The sequence below is a fragment of the Coturnix japonica genome, chromosome 1, assembly GCF_001577835.2.
Source record: "Coturnix japonica isolate 7356 chromosome 1, Coturnix japonica 2.1, whole genome shotgun sequence".
Classification (NCBI taxonomy): domain Eukaryota; kingdom Metazoa; phylum Chordata; class Aves; order Galliformes; family Phasianidae; genus Coturnix; species Coturnix japonica.
In genome coordinates this window covers 45,316,099-45,333,274 of record NC_029516.1, presented here as the reverse complement: position 1 = coordinate 45,333,274, position 17,176 = coordinate 45,316,099, and the positions used below count along the sequence as shown (strand labels likewise).

The 17,176-nt window shown below is 47.6% G+C and overlaps 1 protein-coding gene across 9 annotated transcripts in view; it reads left to right on the top strand.

Annotated features, from left to right (window-relative positions):
- Positions 1-16,894, top strand: part of ZC3H7B (zinc finger CCCH-type containing 7B) — a 40,473-nt gene extending 23,579 nt beyond the window's left edge. For 8 of the 9 annotated variants that reach the window (XM_015860901.2, XM_015860883.2, XM_015860892.2 and 5 more), the window contains 9 exons: positions 174-274; positions 973-1,154; positions 4,100-4,185; positions 7,755-7,888; positions 9,340-9,445; positions 10,575-10,683; positions 11,922-12,055; positions 12,727-12,890; positions 13,503-16,894. In XM_015860901.2, the coding sequence (XP_015716387.1) occupies positions 174-274; positions 973-1,154; positions 4,100-4,185; positions 7,755-7,888; positions 9,340-9,445; positions 10,575-10,683; positions 11,922-12,055; positions 12,727-12,890; positions 13,503-13,695 (1,209 nt within the window). In that variant the 3' untranslated portion in view covers positions 13,696-16,894. Of the gene's footprint in view, positions 1-173; positions 275-972; positions 1,155-4,099; positions 4,186-7,754; positions 7,889-9,339; positions 9,446-10,574; positions 10,684-11,866; positions 12,056-12,726; positions 12,891-13,502 lie in introns of those variants that run through there. The other variant, XM_015860910.2, reaches the window with a different exon arrangement.
- Positions 16,895-17,176: the final 282 nt, after the last annotated feature.

Sequence of the window (17,176 nt, the reverse complement as noted above, 5' to 3'; positions counted from 1 at the left end):
CCAAAAGTTTGCTTACTTTATTCTAATGCCCTACCACGAGGTTTTCACCAGGCTTGTTCAAAGTTAGGACATTAGAATAGGCTGGCTCTGGTTCTTCTTCCCCTTCCAAGTGGAATGGCTCTGGTTTACTTCTCTATAAGGTTTTCCTAGTGTGCTAATTCTTCTCTTCTCAGATTTGCTTTGACAGCAAACCCCGGATTATCAGCAAAGGGACCAAGGACACGCCATCTGTCTGCTCCAACCTCTCTGCCAAACACAGTTTCCATGACAACAAGTGAGTGAATGTTTGTTGCACTGATGGGAGCAATCTCTCACACGTCCAACCAGTTTAACGCCAACCCCCTCATCTCTTTCTTTCTTTACTCCCAGTGGGTTCCAATTGTAGGCCAGCTTAAAGTATGGTCAGTAATGCTATATGCTTCTCCCTCCATGTTTGCTGCTGATGCTAGGAGATTTGAGGCACGAGCAAAGCCCTTTTGAAGTCAACCTGAGTTTTCCATTGACTTATTTTGCCTTTGAGTTTGGCCTTTACATAAAGGTCAAACCAAAGGTCCTCTAGCTTAGGATCCTGCCTCTGACTGGCTGATAACGAATGTTTAGGAAAACAAGTATAAGAAGCATGTCAAGTACACAGTAATACAACCCCTTCTGGCTCCTGGCAACCTGAGGCTTAGAAACTTTGCTGAGCCAGAGGAGTTTGTATATTTGCTGCATGTTTTTGAAGTGGATCCATTTTCTGGCTTTGAAGTCATCACTCATGGGCTTAGGAGGTTACAGATATCTACCTAGAGTTGAGAGAGTCAGAGAGGGCAGCAACTTGGTTTCCCAGGTGTTTTCCTAGAGTTCTCATCTCCTAGAGCTGATCACGTGTGTCCTTTGCCTGTTCAGTCCAATGTATGAAAACCAGATGTAAGGAGGAGTGGGAGGAGAATTAGTGCTCTGATGACTCACATTTCTCTGGCCTGGCTGTAGGTGTCTAGTCCACATTGTGCGTTCCACATCCTTGAAATACTCCAAGATCCGGCAGTTCCAGGAACACTTTCAGTTTGATGTGTGCCGGCACGAGGTGCGCTATGGCTGCCTGCGTGAGGACAGCTGCCACTTTGCTCATAGTTTCATTGAGCTCAAGGTCTGGCTTCTGCAGCAGTATTCAGGTGAGTGTGGCTTGGTGCAGGACTGGTGATGCCTTAGTTTCTTCTAGCATGTGCCTGGAGCCAGTTAAAAGGGGAAGGAGTGCTGAGAAGTTGTTGCTCACTTGTGCCTATGCTTAATCTCTCTCCTCAGGTGACACAGAAAATTGTGCCAAGGTGTTCTGTGAGATTATTTGGTCCTTGTCCCTTTACAGGAGCTACTGTAAACTGCAGACCAGGAGGCTTTTCCTTTGGGACCAGCTGTATAAGTTGAAATGATTGTTAGGTAGAATTGAATCTTCAAAGGTGTTTTGACGCACAAATCTTGCAGAAGATCCTAAATAGCAGTTGGGAGTTGGAATAAACATCTGTTGCAGTAAGAATAGCAGTATGCACAGGTGACAAAGCAGTTGCAAGAGGCAGACTGTGCATCTCTAATTTCTCTGAACAGATTCACCACTACACTGCCACATCTGGTGTTTTCACTTCTCTCTCTCTGTGACAATGCTGCTCTCCTGTTGACTGAGTAGATGATGGTCCACACATAAAGATGCCTGAATATGTTTTTCACCACAGGGTCTTGTTTAGTGCAGAGTCCAGCCTGGTAATGGAAATGCCTTAGAAAGGAAACATGTTTTAAATTTTCCTTCCATTCTTTTATGTAATTGGAGGCAACTAACTCAGTTTACTGTTCAGCTCCCTGTCACTGTTGCTCATGCAGTCTTTAGCCTTGGCTCATGAGGGACAGTGAAGAACAAGTAGTGTACTGTGGCAAATGCCATCTGTATTTTGTCCAGTTGGCTTCACTTACTCATGGCCATAGGAAATAAAAAAGTTACAACAGTAGAATTTCTAAGATGATTACTGCACTAAATGCTCATGATACTGCATGGAGTCCTCTGGGCACTCTAGTATTCAAGCACCTTGCTCTTTACCTCACCCCATATTTATTTGTTATTTCTAGGTGTTTCTTTGCTCCCTCTTTCCTTCTTCCTTCCTCTTCTACCCATAAAAGAAATAGGTTGATTTTTGCCTCTTGCCTCCTTTTCTTGAAGGAGTCACTTTCAAAAGAGAAGCTGAGGAAATAAAGCAATCTAAGAGTTTTAGCTGCAGAGCTGGTCAGTAAGTCTTATGTTTATTCTTATCTTCTCCAACAGTGGGACAGCCATAATCTTTTTTATTTTTCTGCAAAGCATTGGATACGGGCCTGTTCTCCTTCTTTGTTTTCCTTTCTAGAATGGTAGATTATTACCTCCCTTAAATACAGTCCTTGTTAAGGCAGCAGATGAAGGGTGGTTGTCACCAGTCTTTGAGAAGGCCTTTGCCTTGGAGCAGAGAGCTTGATTTAGGCACCACGAGCTCTGCAAAAATAAGAAGGGAGCATCATCATTCACAGCAGCTTGCATTTGAAACCAGTAGGCTGTTGCATTTCACAGCCATTTGAGCGTTTACAGAACATGTGACTTTGCTCATGGGGATAATGGATTGCATTTGCAGAGAGAAGGTTCCCATGATTTGAAAATGTGGGTGGACAGGACTGCTTCTTCAGTGAGGCTATTCACGGACATACCTTGCTATCTTTTTCTGTCATTAAAAATCAGGATCTGGGAATAGCAGCTAAGCAGCAGCTGCCATTTTGGAGGCCTCAGCAAAACTTCCTGGAGAAAGTCCTTTAATCCTGCTTAAACCCTGTACAAATGGCAGTATTATTGTCTAGCAGGGATTTGGACAGCTGAAATCACAGATGGAGAAACTGAGGTCAGGTGTACTGTGGCTTACCCAAGTTGCACACAGCCTAAGCTGAGATGAAAACTTCAGTTTGCTGGCCCTTATGTTATGGAACATACTGACTCCCAAATCAGAGATCATGTCCATGTAGCATGTCTCAGCAACACCAAACTTTGATAATAGAAACTTTTAGTAAAAGCAAAGCAAGCAGGTTTATAAGCCTGGACTGGAGCACTACACCAAGGCCACCCTCAGCATCCCAATTGTTGCAGTCAACTGGCAGCTGTAAGATACTTCTTCAGTTTGTTTTGGCAGGTATCTCAGGTCTTCACAGCACTAAAATAACACAGCTTATCTCTAATGGAGCCAGTTCTCACACTGACCAGCCAGTTCCTATTCTTCCATACTTTTCTTTTGATATTTGGCTCTCTGAGACATTGCAGCACCCATCTAATCTGGTTGGTGCTGACAGAGGCTGTTACTTCACCCCTTGAGTTGGCCAGGAGCTAATTCCTTAGATAAAGTCTGACTAGCCCTTCTTGTTGGCTGATTCATTTCTGATTCCTTAAACCTTGCAGTTCTTTTCTTACTGGTTACAGAGAAGCAGCTGTTTCTTTGTAGGCTTTGGTCTTTCTACTTTGGCTGGACTATTGAAATTCAGCTTTTTTCTTCACTTACTGATTGATGAACACTCAACTTGAAGTCTGTAGCAGGCTAATTAATCCTAACAGGGATTAGTTGAGACTTCTGGGGGCTTGAAGATTCTAGATGTCTCAAACAGTGGGATAATGCTAATGGCAAAAAACTCCGGAATATGATAGAACAGTAACAAAATGTCATTTTTAGAGCCTTGAGTAGATCTGCTGATTTGGTGTTGCTGATCAAGGCCTTGATCCCTAGTCAAGAATCAACATCTTGGAGGCAGCATCAGGGTTCTTTGTACCCAGTCTGAGAAGAACACCCAATCTGAATGTGCTCAGAAGTCCAAACTCTTCCCATTTTTCTGGTTGGAGTGAGAATGCTGGAGAGAGATCCTTCCCTACCTTCATTTTTGAACAGGTTCTGTGGTGGTGTTGGATCCCCTGCTGGCATTCCTGGTGGGCCTGTTGGGAGCTGTTAGCCGCACAGGGGATTCCTAAGCCCCAGTGCTGGAAGTCCTGCCAGTCCTCCCTTTATCTCTCTCTCTCTTCTGTTGGCCAAAATGGAGTAACTCAGTCCTGTCTCCTCCTTCTTGTTCCCAGGAATGACCCACGAAGAAATTGTTCAGGAATCTAAGAAGTACTGGCAACAGATGGAGGCACATGCCAGCAAACCAACCAACAGCATGGTAAGGTGCATCTCAGGCATGCAGCCTGGTTTTGCTCCTAACTGTTCCAGCACTTTTTCTCTTTCCCTCCTACTGTTATGCCTTGTGCCTAGCAGGTCCCAGGAAACCAGGCTGGCCACAGAGGAGGAGGACAGCTGTGAGCTTTCTGTTTTGCAGTGCATGTGATGGTCTTTGCAGCTTGTTTATCAGCATTCTATCTGCTCAGTTCAGTGGTGGAAAAAAAGCCTTCAGAACACAGAGAGCAACACAAAGAGAATGGTGTTTCTTGGGACGTCGTGCTATTGAAACTGAGAGACTCTGGGGCTCCTGTCCATGCAGAGTGGGGATCAAAGAGGTCCTGCTGCCCTTTAGTGGACAAGGGATGATATGGCAATTGGAAAGGACTGTAAGAAAGCTCTGTCTCATCATTCTCTGTGTAATGTTGGGGTAAAACAATATCGATGGACAGCTGTATTTTTGAAGCCTTGCAGCATCATGTTCACCTTTCACTGGAGGTATTGCTGTTAGAAAAATAAGTTGTATGCATGGCACAGTCAGAGCATGTCCACTGAAGCATGTGAGCTCTAGATGCTGAGTAAGGGTTTCATTTCTGGCTGCTAGGACTTGCAGGGGCAGAGGCTGAGAAAAATAAATGCCAGCACCTGTTACAACAGCCATCAGGGGATGGGCAGAGAGATATGTTTTCTGGGTCCTGGCAGTGTTTCATACTGATGGTTAATACAAAGTCTGGTTGCACCCCACACATGCCTGGTGCAGAGCTGGATTTACCCTGAGCCCTTCCAGGATTTCAGTTTGTTCAGAGGCGAAGCAGCAGCCTTGTTGGTACAGTCAGAATGTGCTTACTACTATACGCACCAACAGTTATCTGCAGGGCTTGGCAGCCTATCACTGGACAGGGAGACAAGTCAAGCCAGTCAGACATCTCTGTTTGCAGTTGCAGACCATGGCTTGGGCATCAGCACATATTCAGGCAGAGGACTCTGCTCTGGGATGAGACACAGGCTTGCTGCTGAAGACCCTGGTGGCAGGAATAATGTTTCTGTTGAGAGAGGTTTACTTTTGCTATTATGTTCCCCAGTTCAAGCAGACTAATGTGACTCAGAGTTTTCCCAGCGACCTTCCAGCTTTTGAAGTTGGCCTCCTGGCAAAGACAACTTCCCAGGACTGCTGTAAAAGCAAACATCATCTTCCCATCATCCAATGTGATCCATGCTTGCCCTGGTGCCCTCTGGTCAGCAGAAGCAAAGTTCTTCCCAGGGATTTTGCAGCAGTTTTGACACAGCAGCTGAGGGTGTTCCAGTTGTGGAAGGGGCAAGGCAGCATACAGGCACCTGGCAGCCATGATGACACAGAAGATTGAGTAAGAAATGGCAGATGATTATATACTTCTTGCTAAACACTTGCCAAGAGCTCATACATAGGCTGCAATGGGAATAAGCCCTGTGGCTGCTGATGGAAGAGGCAGTCATTCATCAGGAGAGGCAGTTGGTAGTTGGGCGTCCTCAACTCCCAGCACACCTCAGGGGTTTAAGCCCTCATTCTGTTTCTCGAGGGCTGTTTTGTTTCACCCCACTGGCCAGCTGCAGATCCGCCACGCAAACCAGCCCCAGCATTAGCAGCTTCAGCAGGGAGAGGAAAGGATCATCCCTGCCTGTCATAAGGGATACTCGTGCCTAAATACAGCTCGCTCAGGTGACTGAGCAACCCAGGCTGCTCTGTTATCCCCCAAGGGCACACAGATCCTCCAGAGAACATTTTAGTATGACTGAAAGGACTTCCTGTAGCTGGGAGACACGCATGGTACTGCTGGGTCTTTGTATTTAGCAGATCCTCAAGTGGCGAGCTGTTGTGCCAAAGACTTTTATTTATGTGGTTGCCATGGTGCATAACTAACACTATATTGTCTGGCTCTAGAACAAGGCTTGGTGCCACAGCCGGAGGCACTTTTGCCTGGCTTGGTCTGCTCCAGCCTCATGTGATACTCATTTCCACACTGCTGGTTATCAGCAGCCTGCCAGGTATGTGTTTTACAAATACAGTCATGTAGAGGCAACAGCAGCAGCTTTGATTTTTGTTTTACTCCTAATCCCCATTGGGATGACTGGCTGGCCACTTTAATGTGTTCTTTGTGGTCACCAGCATCGGTGAAGGCCAAGAGATGAGCAAGTCACGTGGCAGATGCTACCAGAAAGGCCACCTTGCAGGCAGGCAGGCAGGCCAGAATCAGTGCTGCTTTGTGAGAGAGATGGTGGCTCTCCAGAAGTCCTTTTGCAGCGAGAGCCTTTTGCAGTCAGCACATGCAAAGGTCAGCTTTCTGGGTAGCTTCTCAGAGCCAGAGGGCCACGGTCTGCCACATCTGCTTTGAAAGACTGGGTCTGGAGGATGCAGAGTGGCACTCGGTAGCTTATGTAGTGTTTCCTGGGAGATGCTTTGAATCTGCATTTGCTGTTTTCCTTGTGCCCAGTGATGTGTGCAGGATCCACACTACTGCTGTTGCTGGCAGAAGCCAGTTCCTCTGGGACACTGCTTGCCTGTCTGTTTTGTATGAGATGCCCAGGGTTAGAAGTGAAGGCATGGCAGCTGCAGGGGCTGCTTGTGTGGTTAGCAGCTAATGAGCTGCTTACTGATGTGTCACCTTTGTGCTTCACAGTTGGTTCGATCACCAGGATGTTCCATGACCAGGATGTTCCATGACCAAACCTTGCAGTCAGGTTTGGTCTTTGGTTTGGGAATGAACAGGAGACACTAGCACTGTGTCTGACAGTGATGGAATAAATTGAAATGACTTTGCAGAGATCTGCTGAGATAATGCAAGGCAGTGGTGATATGGGACTTGCTTTGCTTGTTGGGTTTTTTTCCTGCTCAGTCTGTTGGTCATAATCCCAAAGCATCCATTTGTGATGATGACAGGTAGAAGGCCAATTAAGCTGAGTGGCTGAATGTGGGTGTTTACGGTTGTACCTCTGTCCAGAGATTGTAATTAACTGCCTGTGAAACCCATAGCAAAGGAACTGTGAGGGATGGAAACCTGCCCAGAAACGGCTTTGAAAAGTATTAACAAGAGGATCCTGCTCTGATTTTGGTGTTTCAAATGCTCGGTGTAACACGAGCCTTTTGGTCCAAAAGCAGCTCCTGCCTGGTGTCACAGCCTGGCTTCCTCCCCAGGGGCTCATCAAGCTGTGTGACAGAGCTCTTGCTGTGCACAGCAAGGAGGATGTGGGTTGCCCTCCCTGTAGGGAAGCAGGGATTAAGCACTGGGGCAGGTCTTGCAGAGCTTGTCTGTACATGGATATGCTGCAGGGGTTTGGCAGCCAGGCCTGGTCAGTGCTGGAAGTTGCCAGGCTGGATGTGCTCTTGGCCAGAAGTCAAAATGCAGGAAATCATGCTGAAGCAAGCACTAGTTTTGCTCTTGTCTGGTATCTCAATGGGCCACCAGCTAACTCTGGTGAGCTGTCTCTGTTTTAATCAACTAGTCAGTGGCACACAGGTGCTCCGAGGGCTGCCACTGTGGCATTTAGGGGTGGTGTGTTTTGGCTCTGGTTGCCTGAGGTTCTGCTTCTCTTCCCCAGGCTTCTCCCCGGGCTCCCACATCGAGCACCTTTGACCTCCAGATGAAATTTGTCTGTGGCCAGTGCTGGAGGAACGGACAACTGGTGGAGCCAGATAAAGACCTCAAGTACTGCAGTGCCAAAGCCCGCCACTGGTGAGCAATGCAACCTCCTTTTTCCCCCACCCCTCCTGAAGGGCAGGAATTTCTCTCTTACATTCTCCAAGGCTTCATTTGGCATTGTCAGGAGAGGTTGTAAGGCTTCCTAGCAGCCTCTTTGTCCTCAGGGTGTTTTATAATGAGTGTTACAGGCAGATGTTTTCCAGTTTCCAGCTCTCTTCATTACTGCTTGTACCTGCTGCCAGCATCGTGCGTGGTGCATCACAGCCAGACTCTTAATCTTAGTGCTTGCAGTCCAGCTCCTGCAATTCCCTTTCCTCCAGCTGCTATCATTCCTCTTTAGCAAGGTCACTAAAATAGTTCTGCTCTGCGCTTGTTTATACTCTGTGCTGTTTAAAGATGTCTGTCATGTCACTATTAGCAATTATCCCAGGTGTTGTACTTCTGCAATTAGTTTCCTTTGCCCTTTCATTGCTTTTGTTGCTCTTCTCTGACATAAGTCTGTTTGTACCTCCTAGTTACATGGGACCCGTTGGGTTTGATAGAAAGGGAGTGTTGGCTGGATATAGGCCATTGGTCCATGGAAATGGTGACCCTCTCACCCAGGCAACTTGGCAGCATAGGATGGAAAGGTTTATAGGACATCGGTTCCCAAAACACAGGCCACATAGGTACAGTTCAGCATCCTATTGCAAAATGCCTTTGATGGAAAAGACACAGAGGCAGGAATTGCTGGAGGAAGTAAGGAGGAGAGGATTACTTCCTGAAATGGGAAGATAAAACCTCTGTGCAGCTGCTGAACAGAGCTGGGGCTTTTGCCCGGGGTGGTGTGCCCCGGTGACGCAGTGGTAGGAATGCCGCCTTGCAACACCGGGGCCCGGGGTTCGAATCCCCCCTGTGGTGCAAGTGGTAGAAGTGCCGCTCTGCTACACAGAGGCTCGAATCCCGGGGGTTGGACTTGATGATCTCTAAGGTCCCTTCCAACCCGTACGGGACTGTGATACTATGATACTATGATACTATGATCTCCTCGTGATCGCTTGCTGATGCTGCCCAAGAATTAGTACTTCATGTTTGTAAGGCAGTACTTGTAATGACTTGTGATTCTGCTGTACCTTTCAAGCAGAAAATATTCCCAAATGTTTTCCACGGATCTTGTTGCACAAGAATTGGCTGTGTCAAAGGGTAGAACACAGCTGTTTAGTAATCCCTGGTAATGCCATGCAAGATGTGGGGGGAGCTTTTGTGGCTTTACAAAAATATCTATCCCAGAAAACATGGAAGATGTGGAGGGAGGAATCCTCCTAAACACCCTTCTTCTGAGTCCTCTGCCAATGATGTGGATATCTAGGAGCAGGCAGATAGCAGCAGGGACACGCTGAACTGGAGGGTCAGGTCATCTGTCCATATTCAGGAGATCTCTGAGGAAAACAATGCTTTGTTTTGCTCTTCGTTTTACCTCAACTGATTTATTCTCTCTTCCTTAGTTGGACAAAGGAACGTCGAGTTCTGTTGGTGATGTCCAAAGCGAAGAAGAAGTGGGTGTCTGTCCGACCACTGCCTTCCATCCGCAACTTCCCACAGCAATATGATGTAAGCCCCATCAATGGCTTGGCCGGGTGCCCCTTTCCTCCCAGCATTGTGCAGTGCTTTGAGGCGTGCTCCATTGTAGACCTGTCCGGGAAGCAGGCACGTGATGTTGGCTGAGGTGTGAGAGCAGGACAGACTGAAGGCAGCGAGATCTCAGATGCATCCAGAAAAATGGTGGAGCAGAAAAAGGAGCAGCACTCATTTGAAACACTCAGTTACACACGTATGCAAGTTTATGTTGCTGTTGTTAATGCAGTCACCGTCTCTAGAACTGGTTGGCACAGGGTTTGGAGATGAGGTTTGAGGATTCCCTTAGGTCAAGGTTTCTTAATGTGGGTGAGAGGGGAGATGGAGTGGTCAGGGGGAGAAGCCTACCCCTGCCTTTGCCGTGTCCAGGCTGCTGTCTGTTGTGAAATTCACCCAAATAGTGTTTTGAAAGGAAAACCAAGAACTCAGCTAAAAAGCCTCATGCTATGAGGAAGACAGTAGATATCCAACCTCTACCTCCAAGTCCAAATATGACGAGCAGTTATTACTCTCACCCTCTCTTTTCCTTTCTCCCTAAAAAGAAAAAGCTCCTCTCTCTGCTGCCCTGTGGGATCCCCTGTATCCATGTCCAGGTGTGAGGCCTTTGGCACTCTGCAGTGGAAGGCCTGTTGCTGGAGGCTGGGAGGGGGCAGCAAGAGATTATTACGGTTGCTGCAGTAGGAGATGACCCTTGACTCATGGGTTGAGTAAAGGCAGGTTGCCATAGGCCTATCTTCGCCTGCTTGGAGATGGTTGGAGAATGTGTCACCTTTGGGGCCAGCAGTGTGACCAGCAGGAGACACTGTTGGGTCAGTCCAGGTTGCTCCCTGCTGTTTCTCCAGGACCAGTTCCATGTGGGAAGGGCACTTAGAGAGAGGCCAGGCGCTGAACTGAGCTGCCTCAGTGTTTATAGGGAAATCTTACCTTTCATGTCATAGGGAGCTTGAGGAAAAGAGGCATGAGTTAATGCTACATGATGTGTCCTGTTTTGTGACCTCTCCTGTGTGCAGTTTAACACCCTTATTGGCTTTTTTTTGAGCCCATTTTCCCCTCCAGCAAGGAATGTTTGTGCAGATGCTAAATTTTACTCTCTGTCTTTTAACAGTTATGTATCCATGCACAAAATGGCAGGAAATGCCAGTATGTGGGCAACTGCTCCTTCGCCCATAGTCCTGAGGAGAGAGACATGTGGACCTTCATGAAGGAAAATAAAAGTGAGTGTGGGAAATGTGGGCTGTGGATGCAGGGTCTGTTCAGACTCATTCTTGATTCCCCAAGAGAGCTTCAGTGGCATTATATCAGTTGGACCCCACGCAGCTCTGTGCCTATGGGAGCAGAGTAGGGCTCACAGAGGGACCATCAGTTCTCTGTCATCCGTTGTTTATTCAGACCAACAGCAAGCTGGGGAACAAAGATACTTTGCAATGCCCAGTTTTTCAGGTGCTTACCTTGCTGTGGTGGGAGCTGCTGGAAAGCTTGAAGGATTTCAGGTTGTTCAGTCTTTGTGCTTGGATGGAGGGTCTTTCTCTGCTGTGCCAAATGCTGTTGTTTGATGCAAGTTCAAGTGCTTTTGTTACTGAGCCTTTTTAAAGCACATCAGACCAGTGTGGTTGTGTTTGTTCGAGCATGAAGGTGAATCTTCAAACAACAGCACTGTTTCAGTTTGGAGGAATTTGCATTAATTATTCCCCATTACCTTGGGTTCTTCAATTACCCATTTAACGAGGAGTAAATCAGTAACGCGTTGCATTTAGGACATCACACTGCTACTCTGATTTTTCCATGGCCTGTCTCACAAATTGATCAAAAAGGCAGATGTGCAGTCAAATCTTCCAGCCAAAATTTCTCAGCAGCATCCCAAATGGGTTTTAAACTAAAAGCATCAGGACACATTGATTGCATTCCTCAGGGAAGGGCTTGAGCTCTGGGGCAGGCTATCATTAGGTCTTCCTCCCCTCCCTAGTGCTTCCTGTGGCCAGTTTACTTATAGGCTCTCTTCCTCCTTGAGCACTGAGGATGAAGTGTAGGCTTAGAGGAAAGCGATGGATCCAAGCCCAGCCCCTGCCTTTGCTGTGGCTGCAGTGAGATGTCTGCTGGGGTCAAGCAGAATCAAGCCTGATGGGGAATCACCTCATGGGGTGAAGTCTATGGGGGTCATGAGGCACCTTCTGTCCTTCCTGAATACTCTGTGTACCTGCTGCCATGTGCTCTTTGACTCGTAGAAGACAGCTCCTCATGCCAGCCTGGGGAGCTGTAAATTTAGCTCCTCTGCCCATAGTTCTTATCTGGGGAGGTGACACTGGGCCTGCCAAGCACTGCCTTGGGTTCTGATAGCAGGAGCTGCTGCACTGGTGAGGGGAGGGAAGGGCTGCCCCACCGTTCATCCTTTTCTTGTAGTTTGTGCGCTGTGCGGGAGGTTATCTGAGTGACTTCACGGGTCGCCTTTGTGCAGTACTAGATATGCAGCAGACCTATGACATGTGGCTAAAGAAACACAATCCTGGGAAGCCTGGAGAGGGAACACCACTCACTTCGCGAGAAGGGGAGAAACAGATCCAGATGCCCACTGACTATGCTGACATCATGGTAAACAAGCTAATCTCTTGTCCTTCATCCTTCTCCTTCAGTGCTCCAGGTATAAGCCAGAAGGGGCTGAACTGCTCTTCTGGGAAAGAGCCCGTGCTGATGTAGGTTAGATGGACAGCTTAGAGCAGCACAGATGAGGTGGGAGGGTATTTACCTGGGGCAACAAGGCTTTGCAACAGCTTTTCTGTTAATCCTCAAGTGAGTAGGTGTCTGCCTTGCGCTCTCTTTTGCACAGGCTCAGCCTCTCCCCAGGATTCCTCCTGGGGAAGCTGGGAAAACCATGGCTGGCCTGTGGGAAAAGAAGTGGAAGCTTGGAGATGAGCTGTGTCCAGAGCATGGAGACCTGAGAAAATCAGGGGTGGATGTGTCTCCTTAGCCCAGGAATGGTGGCTGGGGGAAGAGTTTGTGCTCTTAAGGGTTCTTGTGCTGCCTGAGTGCCCCACAGTCAGCTTGAGTTGTGGGTAGACTCAGAGCATCTCTTCTGCTCACCTTCAGCAGCAGCTTGATACCCAGGAAATGGTGTGACAGGGAAGTGTGTGAGGTCTTAGAGGGAGGCAAGGAACCAGGATGCTCTGGAGGGAGATGGGGAGAAGTGATGCCAGCGTGAGAAAGGCAGGTGAGTGTGAATATTGATGCACTGACTGGCCTTTTGCCCTTTCTGCACCAATTAGATGGGCTACCACTGCTGGCTCTGCGGGAAAAACAGCAACAGCAAGAAGCAATGGCAGCAGCACATCCAGTCAGAGAAGCACAAGGAGAAGGTCTTCACCTCAGACAGTGACTCCAGCTGCTGGAGCTACCGCTTCCCCATGGGCGAGTTCCAGCTCTGTGAAAGGTACCGTGCACACGGCTCTGTTTGATCCCAGAAGTGACGACTACTCAGTGGTAAAAATACATTTCCAGACACAGCTTCAGAAAAGGAAAGCAAGCTTCAAGTCTGCCCTTTGTAGCCATAACATGCTCAGCTCTCTGTCTGCTAAACAGAGTCTGTTTGGCTCAATTCTTGGGGGAATCCCAGATGCTTTATTAAATTGCTTGAATGTCTCACGCCCTCTAAATCAGTGTCTTGAGGTGCCTTCAGAAGGCTTGTGATGGTTAGAAATGCCATTTTGGTCAGAGAGAAAGCTGCGTCTCTTGTGGCTGCTTTAGAATTTTCTGGTATTTCCTCTCTTGGGTGGTGGCTTCTTCTTGTCCCTGCTGGTCCAGCTCTAGCTTACACCATTTCATTCTTTTGACTGAGTCTCCTCATAGGTTCTTCTGTTTCTGTGTCCAGCCTCTCTACTTACCTTCCTTTGGCTGCACACAAGTTGTAGGAGAGTCACCTGCCCCTTAGCAGGGAGAGTCTGCAGCCGGTTTTGGTGGGCCCCAGTGGAGTCTCACAAACGGGAGAGCTCTAACCCCTGTCCTGGTGGGGGATCCCTGCTGACTGTGCTGCTTGTGCTGGCAGGTTCCAGAAGAACAAGGCCTGCCCCGAAGGAGAAGAATGCCGCTATGCCCACGGCCAGGATGAGCTGACGGAGTGGCTAGACCGGAGGGAGGTGCTGAAACAGAAATTGGCCAAAGCGCGCAAGGACATGCTGCTCTGCCCCCGGGACGACGACTTCGGGAAATACAACTTCCTATTGCGGGATGGTGTATAGTAAGGGCCGGGGGGGGGAGGGCCTGTTGGCTGGAGAAATGCTGGGCGGGTTTTCCGAGTGAGGCAGTAGCAGGGCGAGCAAAATCCGTGTCTCGCAAAGAGAACTTTTCCTTTTCTTTCGTTTTAAGATTTTTGAGATGATGATTTATTAGTGGTGAATGAAAACGTGAATTTGATTCCTCCTTGGCCAGCGAATGCCATGTTCACCAAGTTTGTGGTCCATCTTCTCTCTGTTTTTTTTCCCCCTAAATTCTCCTTTCTCTCCATCTTTTTTTGTTCTCGCTGTCCTTCGTTTAAAGGAATGGATCCGGTCTGTACTGGGATGTGAATGAGAATTTCTCCTTATCATTCCCCTGCCCTTCAATTGGGACTGTGGCTGCAGAGGTCAGGAAGACAGAGCTGAAAGGGCTGGACATCTGCTGAAAAGGGGACCATGAAGTTCATGTGCTCCTTTTCTCAGTGCTGCAGAGCAAGCCTCACAACTGGGCCTGCTTTCCTGGGAGCTCGGTAACTGGGAGCTGTAACCAAAAGGAGGCTGTATTTCTCTGTCTGCTTGTGTCCAGGAAGGAGGCAGTGAGGTTCCCTTCTTGCTCTTTAAGTGGCGTGTGTTGGTGGTTACTTAGAGCTGAGCTTTATTCTGCACCGTCAGGTGATGAGTTGATGATTGGACTAGATGATCTTAGTGGTCTTTGCCCACCTTAATGACTTTATGAACTGGGTGGGGATTGAATTAGAAGGACACCATCAGGCAGCGTGGGTGTAACATGGAGGGCCTGGCACTGGTCATGCTTTGCTGATGGGAATTCAGCTGGAAGCACATTTAGATGCGCTAAAGGTCCAGTCCAGATTCACTGGACCTCAGCCCACTGATGCTTCTCCATCAGGGCTGAACCCCTGGCCAAGATTTTTGGTTTTCATAGTGGCAGCAGTGAGAGGCCTCATTCTGTATGCCAGACTTGTTCTTTCTGGTGTTCCCATCCTGTAAGCAGCAAACATGTCTTATCCTGAGCTTCCCTCTCGTCTCTCCTGCAGTCCAGCTGTGCTCTGCAGTTTTGTTTGCATGGATGGCATCATCCTCTCCAACACAAAAGCGTCTTCTTCCCTGCTTTCTTTTTTTTTTTGTATGCAGGCTCCCAGAACAGCAAGCTGAGAGCCCTTGGGGCTGGCAGACAGCACTGTATCCATGGTAAATACAAATTGGCTGTGTTCCACACAGTGCTTTGGCATTGTTGAGTCCTGCTTTACCCTGCCTGCACCCATATCCATCGGGTTCCCAGCTTTGAGAGAGATGGGACATGGTAATAATATGCAGGAGATGCTGTGGGAACAGCTGGCGCCTCTCTAAACCAGCCTCCAAGTAGCTGCATCAGCAGCACTGAGGTAGTTATGGGACAGGAGCGGAATGGTCTTGGGTCCAAATAAGCCACATGTGCCTCTAAGCTTGCTTCCTCACCTGTAAAAACGCAGAGGGGTTATTGTTTCCATGGGAGCTTCCCTTCTTGGCTGCGCAGCACCTTGAGATCTCCCCCAAAAGGGGCCTGGGCTGTAGCGTCTGAGGAAACATGAGTGGCTTATGGTAGATCAGGGAGATGAGGGGAGGGAAATGGTTGTTTCCAGCTCTGCCTACGTGAGAGGTGAAGGATGAGAGCCAGGAGAATCTGTGCGGATGGAGAAAAAGAATGACCAATGCAATATCAGATATGGCATTTTTTGAGAGCTTAGGTACTGTGTTTGCTCTGCTCTTCGTTGTAGCTGTCCGGATCATATCTTCTGCTGGTGCTCCTTGTGCTGGTTGATTTTAGGAACAGAGAAGGAGAGGGAAAGCGACAGGCACCAGCTTCTGGGTTACCTTGTCCTGTTGGGCAGGGATGCCAAGGAACTAATCTGGACTGGGAAATGTTGGAACGTGTTTTTATTTTTAATACAAATCTGCATCTCTAGTGTGACTCAAGCGTTCGCTGCGCTGTGATTTCTCATACAGTAACTTGTTTTAGGTTCCAGAGTGGGTCATGGTGCCCTCTCCCCATCTCTGCATGAGGAGCTGAGCTGCTCAGTGGGGCCGAGATGGGGAGAGGGCAAGCATGCGTGAGGGGTGGGAGGCCTACAGTCACGGCTGTTGCATTGAGTATCTCTTTTTGTTTCCCCTGATATGATAACCTGGTCTGTGGTGTTGCAGTACTTTGTCACCAGACTTGTTTTAGTGTGTATATATGTGACCCCTCCCATAAAGCATATATACACAGGTATTAAATATATCGCTCTATATAATATTATATGTGTGTGGTATCAAAGGAATCTTTCTAATGAGGGTAAAGGAAAAAAAGGACTCGGGCCAGGAAACGCAGCATCTCCATTTAAAATATGAAGACTTTTATTTGGGTTAGGGAAAGGGAAATAACAGAGCGAAGGGTTTTGTGTAGGTAGGTATAAATTCTGAGATGGGGCAGGTTTACCTGTTCGTGCTTTTAAAACCCCCTAGGATGGTCCTTACAGTCCCATCTCAGTGAAAGGGTATTATACTGCTAACTGGGGAGTGAAGCTTTCACAATAAGGCTTAGCTTATATTATCTCAAGGGACATTGTAAAAGGCAGGAAGCCTCACACTTGGCTTCCCGGCCTCACTTCATCGAATCAAGAGGTTTTTCTTCAGCACGTGATGTACTTTCAGTAGAAATGCTTGGTGCTCTCAGCACCTCAGCAGTTAACCCAGCAGTTAAGGTAGTTAACTGCTGTGGTAGTTAAGGTAGATCCACTTGTTAAATGCTGAAGGACTTGGTGAAAATCTCTTCCCAAATCCTTTGGTAAAGGTCAAGGTTTAAGTGCTGCTGGTGCGAACCCAGCCTTTACAGGGGGAAGGAAAAACAAACTAAATACCCTACTTCGCCTGTATGAAACTGTATGTCAAAACCAAATGGGTTTTAGCAAGTGAAAGGAAAAGACAGCGAGGGGATGCTGCAGTTCTGAGCTGGGTAGTAATGACTTCGAGTCCTTTAATATGTCTTTGTATTAATATAATTTAAGAATACCACGCTTTACTATTAAAAAAGAACTTAGTATCTTTCATAAGGTCTAGTATCAGGATAATAATGTAGATGTTTTAACAACATTTTTGTTTTTGTTCTTAAAACAACAACAACAAACTTGCTTCTTTTAGCCTTTGTAATAGAAAATAAAAGTGTGCACTTTAAACCCTCTTCTGATACAGTGTGCGTTTGCATTTTTCCAATAGCCCACAAAGGCTTCTTATCTAGGTTCCAGGTTTCCCTGCTGTACAGAGGGAAGCAAAGAGAGTACGTGACTGAGCGTGTACAGTGTGAGAGGCATTGGTTTTAGCCAACACAGATGACTGAGACCCTGCTGGCAAAAGTGAGTGTAGCTTCTCCAATACCAAAACTGTCAGATTGTGAGGCAGACAAAGCATAGGGAGAAAAACAAAAGCACTAACTGCAGTGTTTTCCTGGCAGACCTGAGCCTCAGCTGTA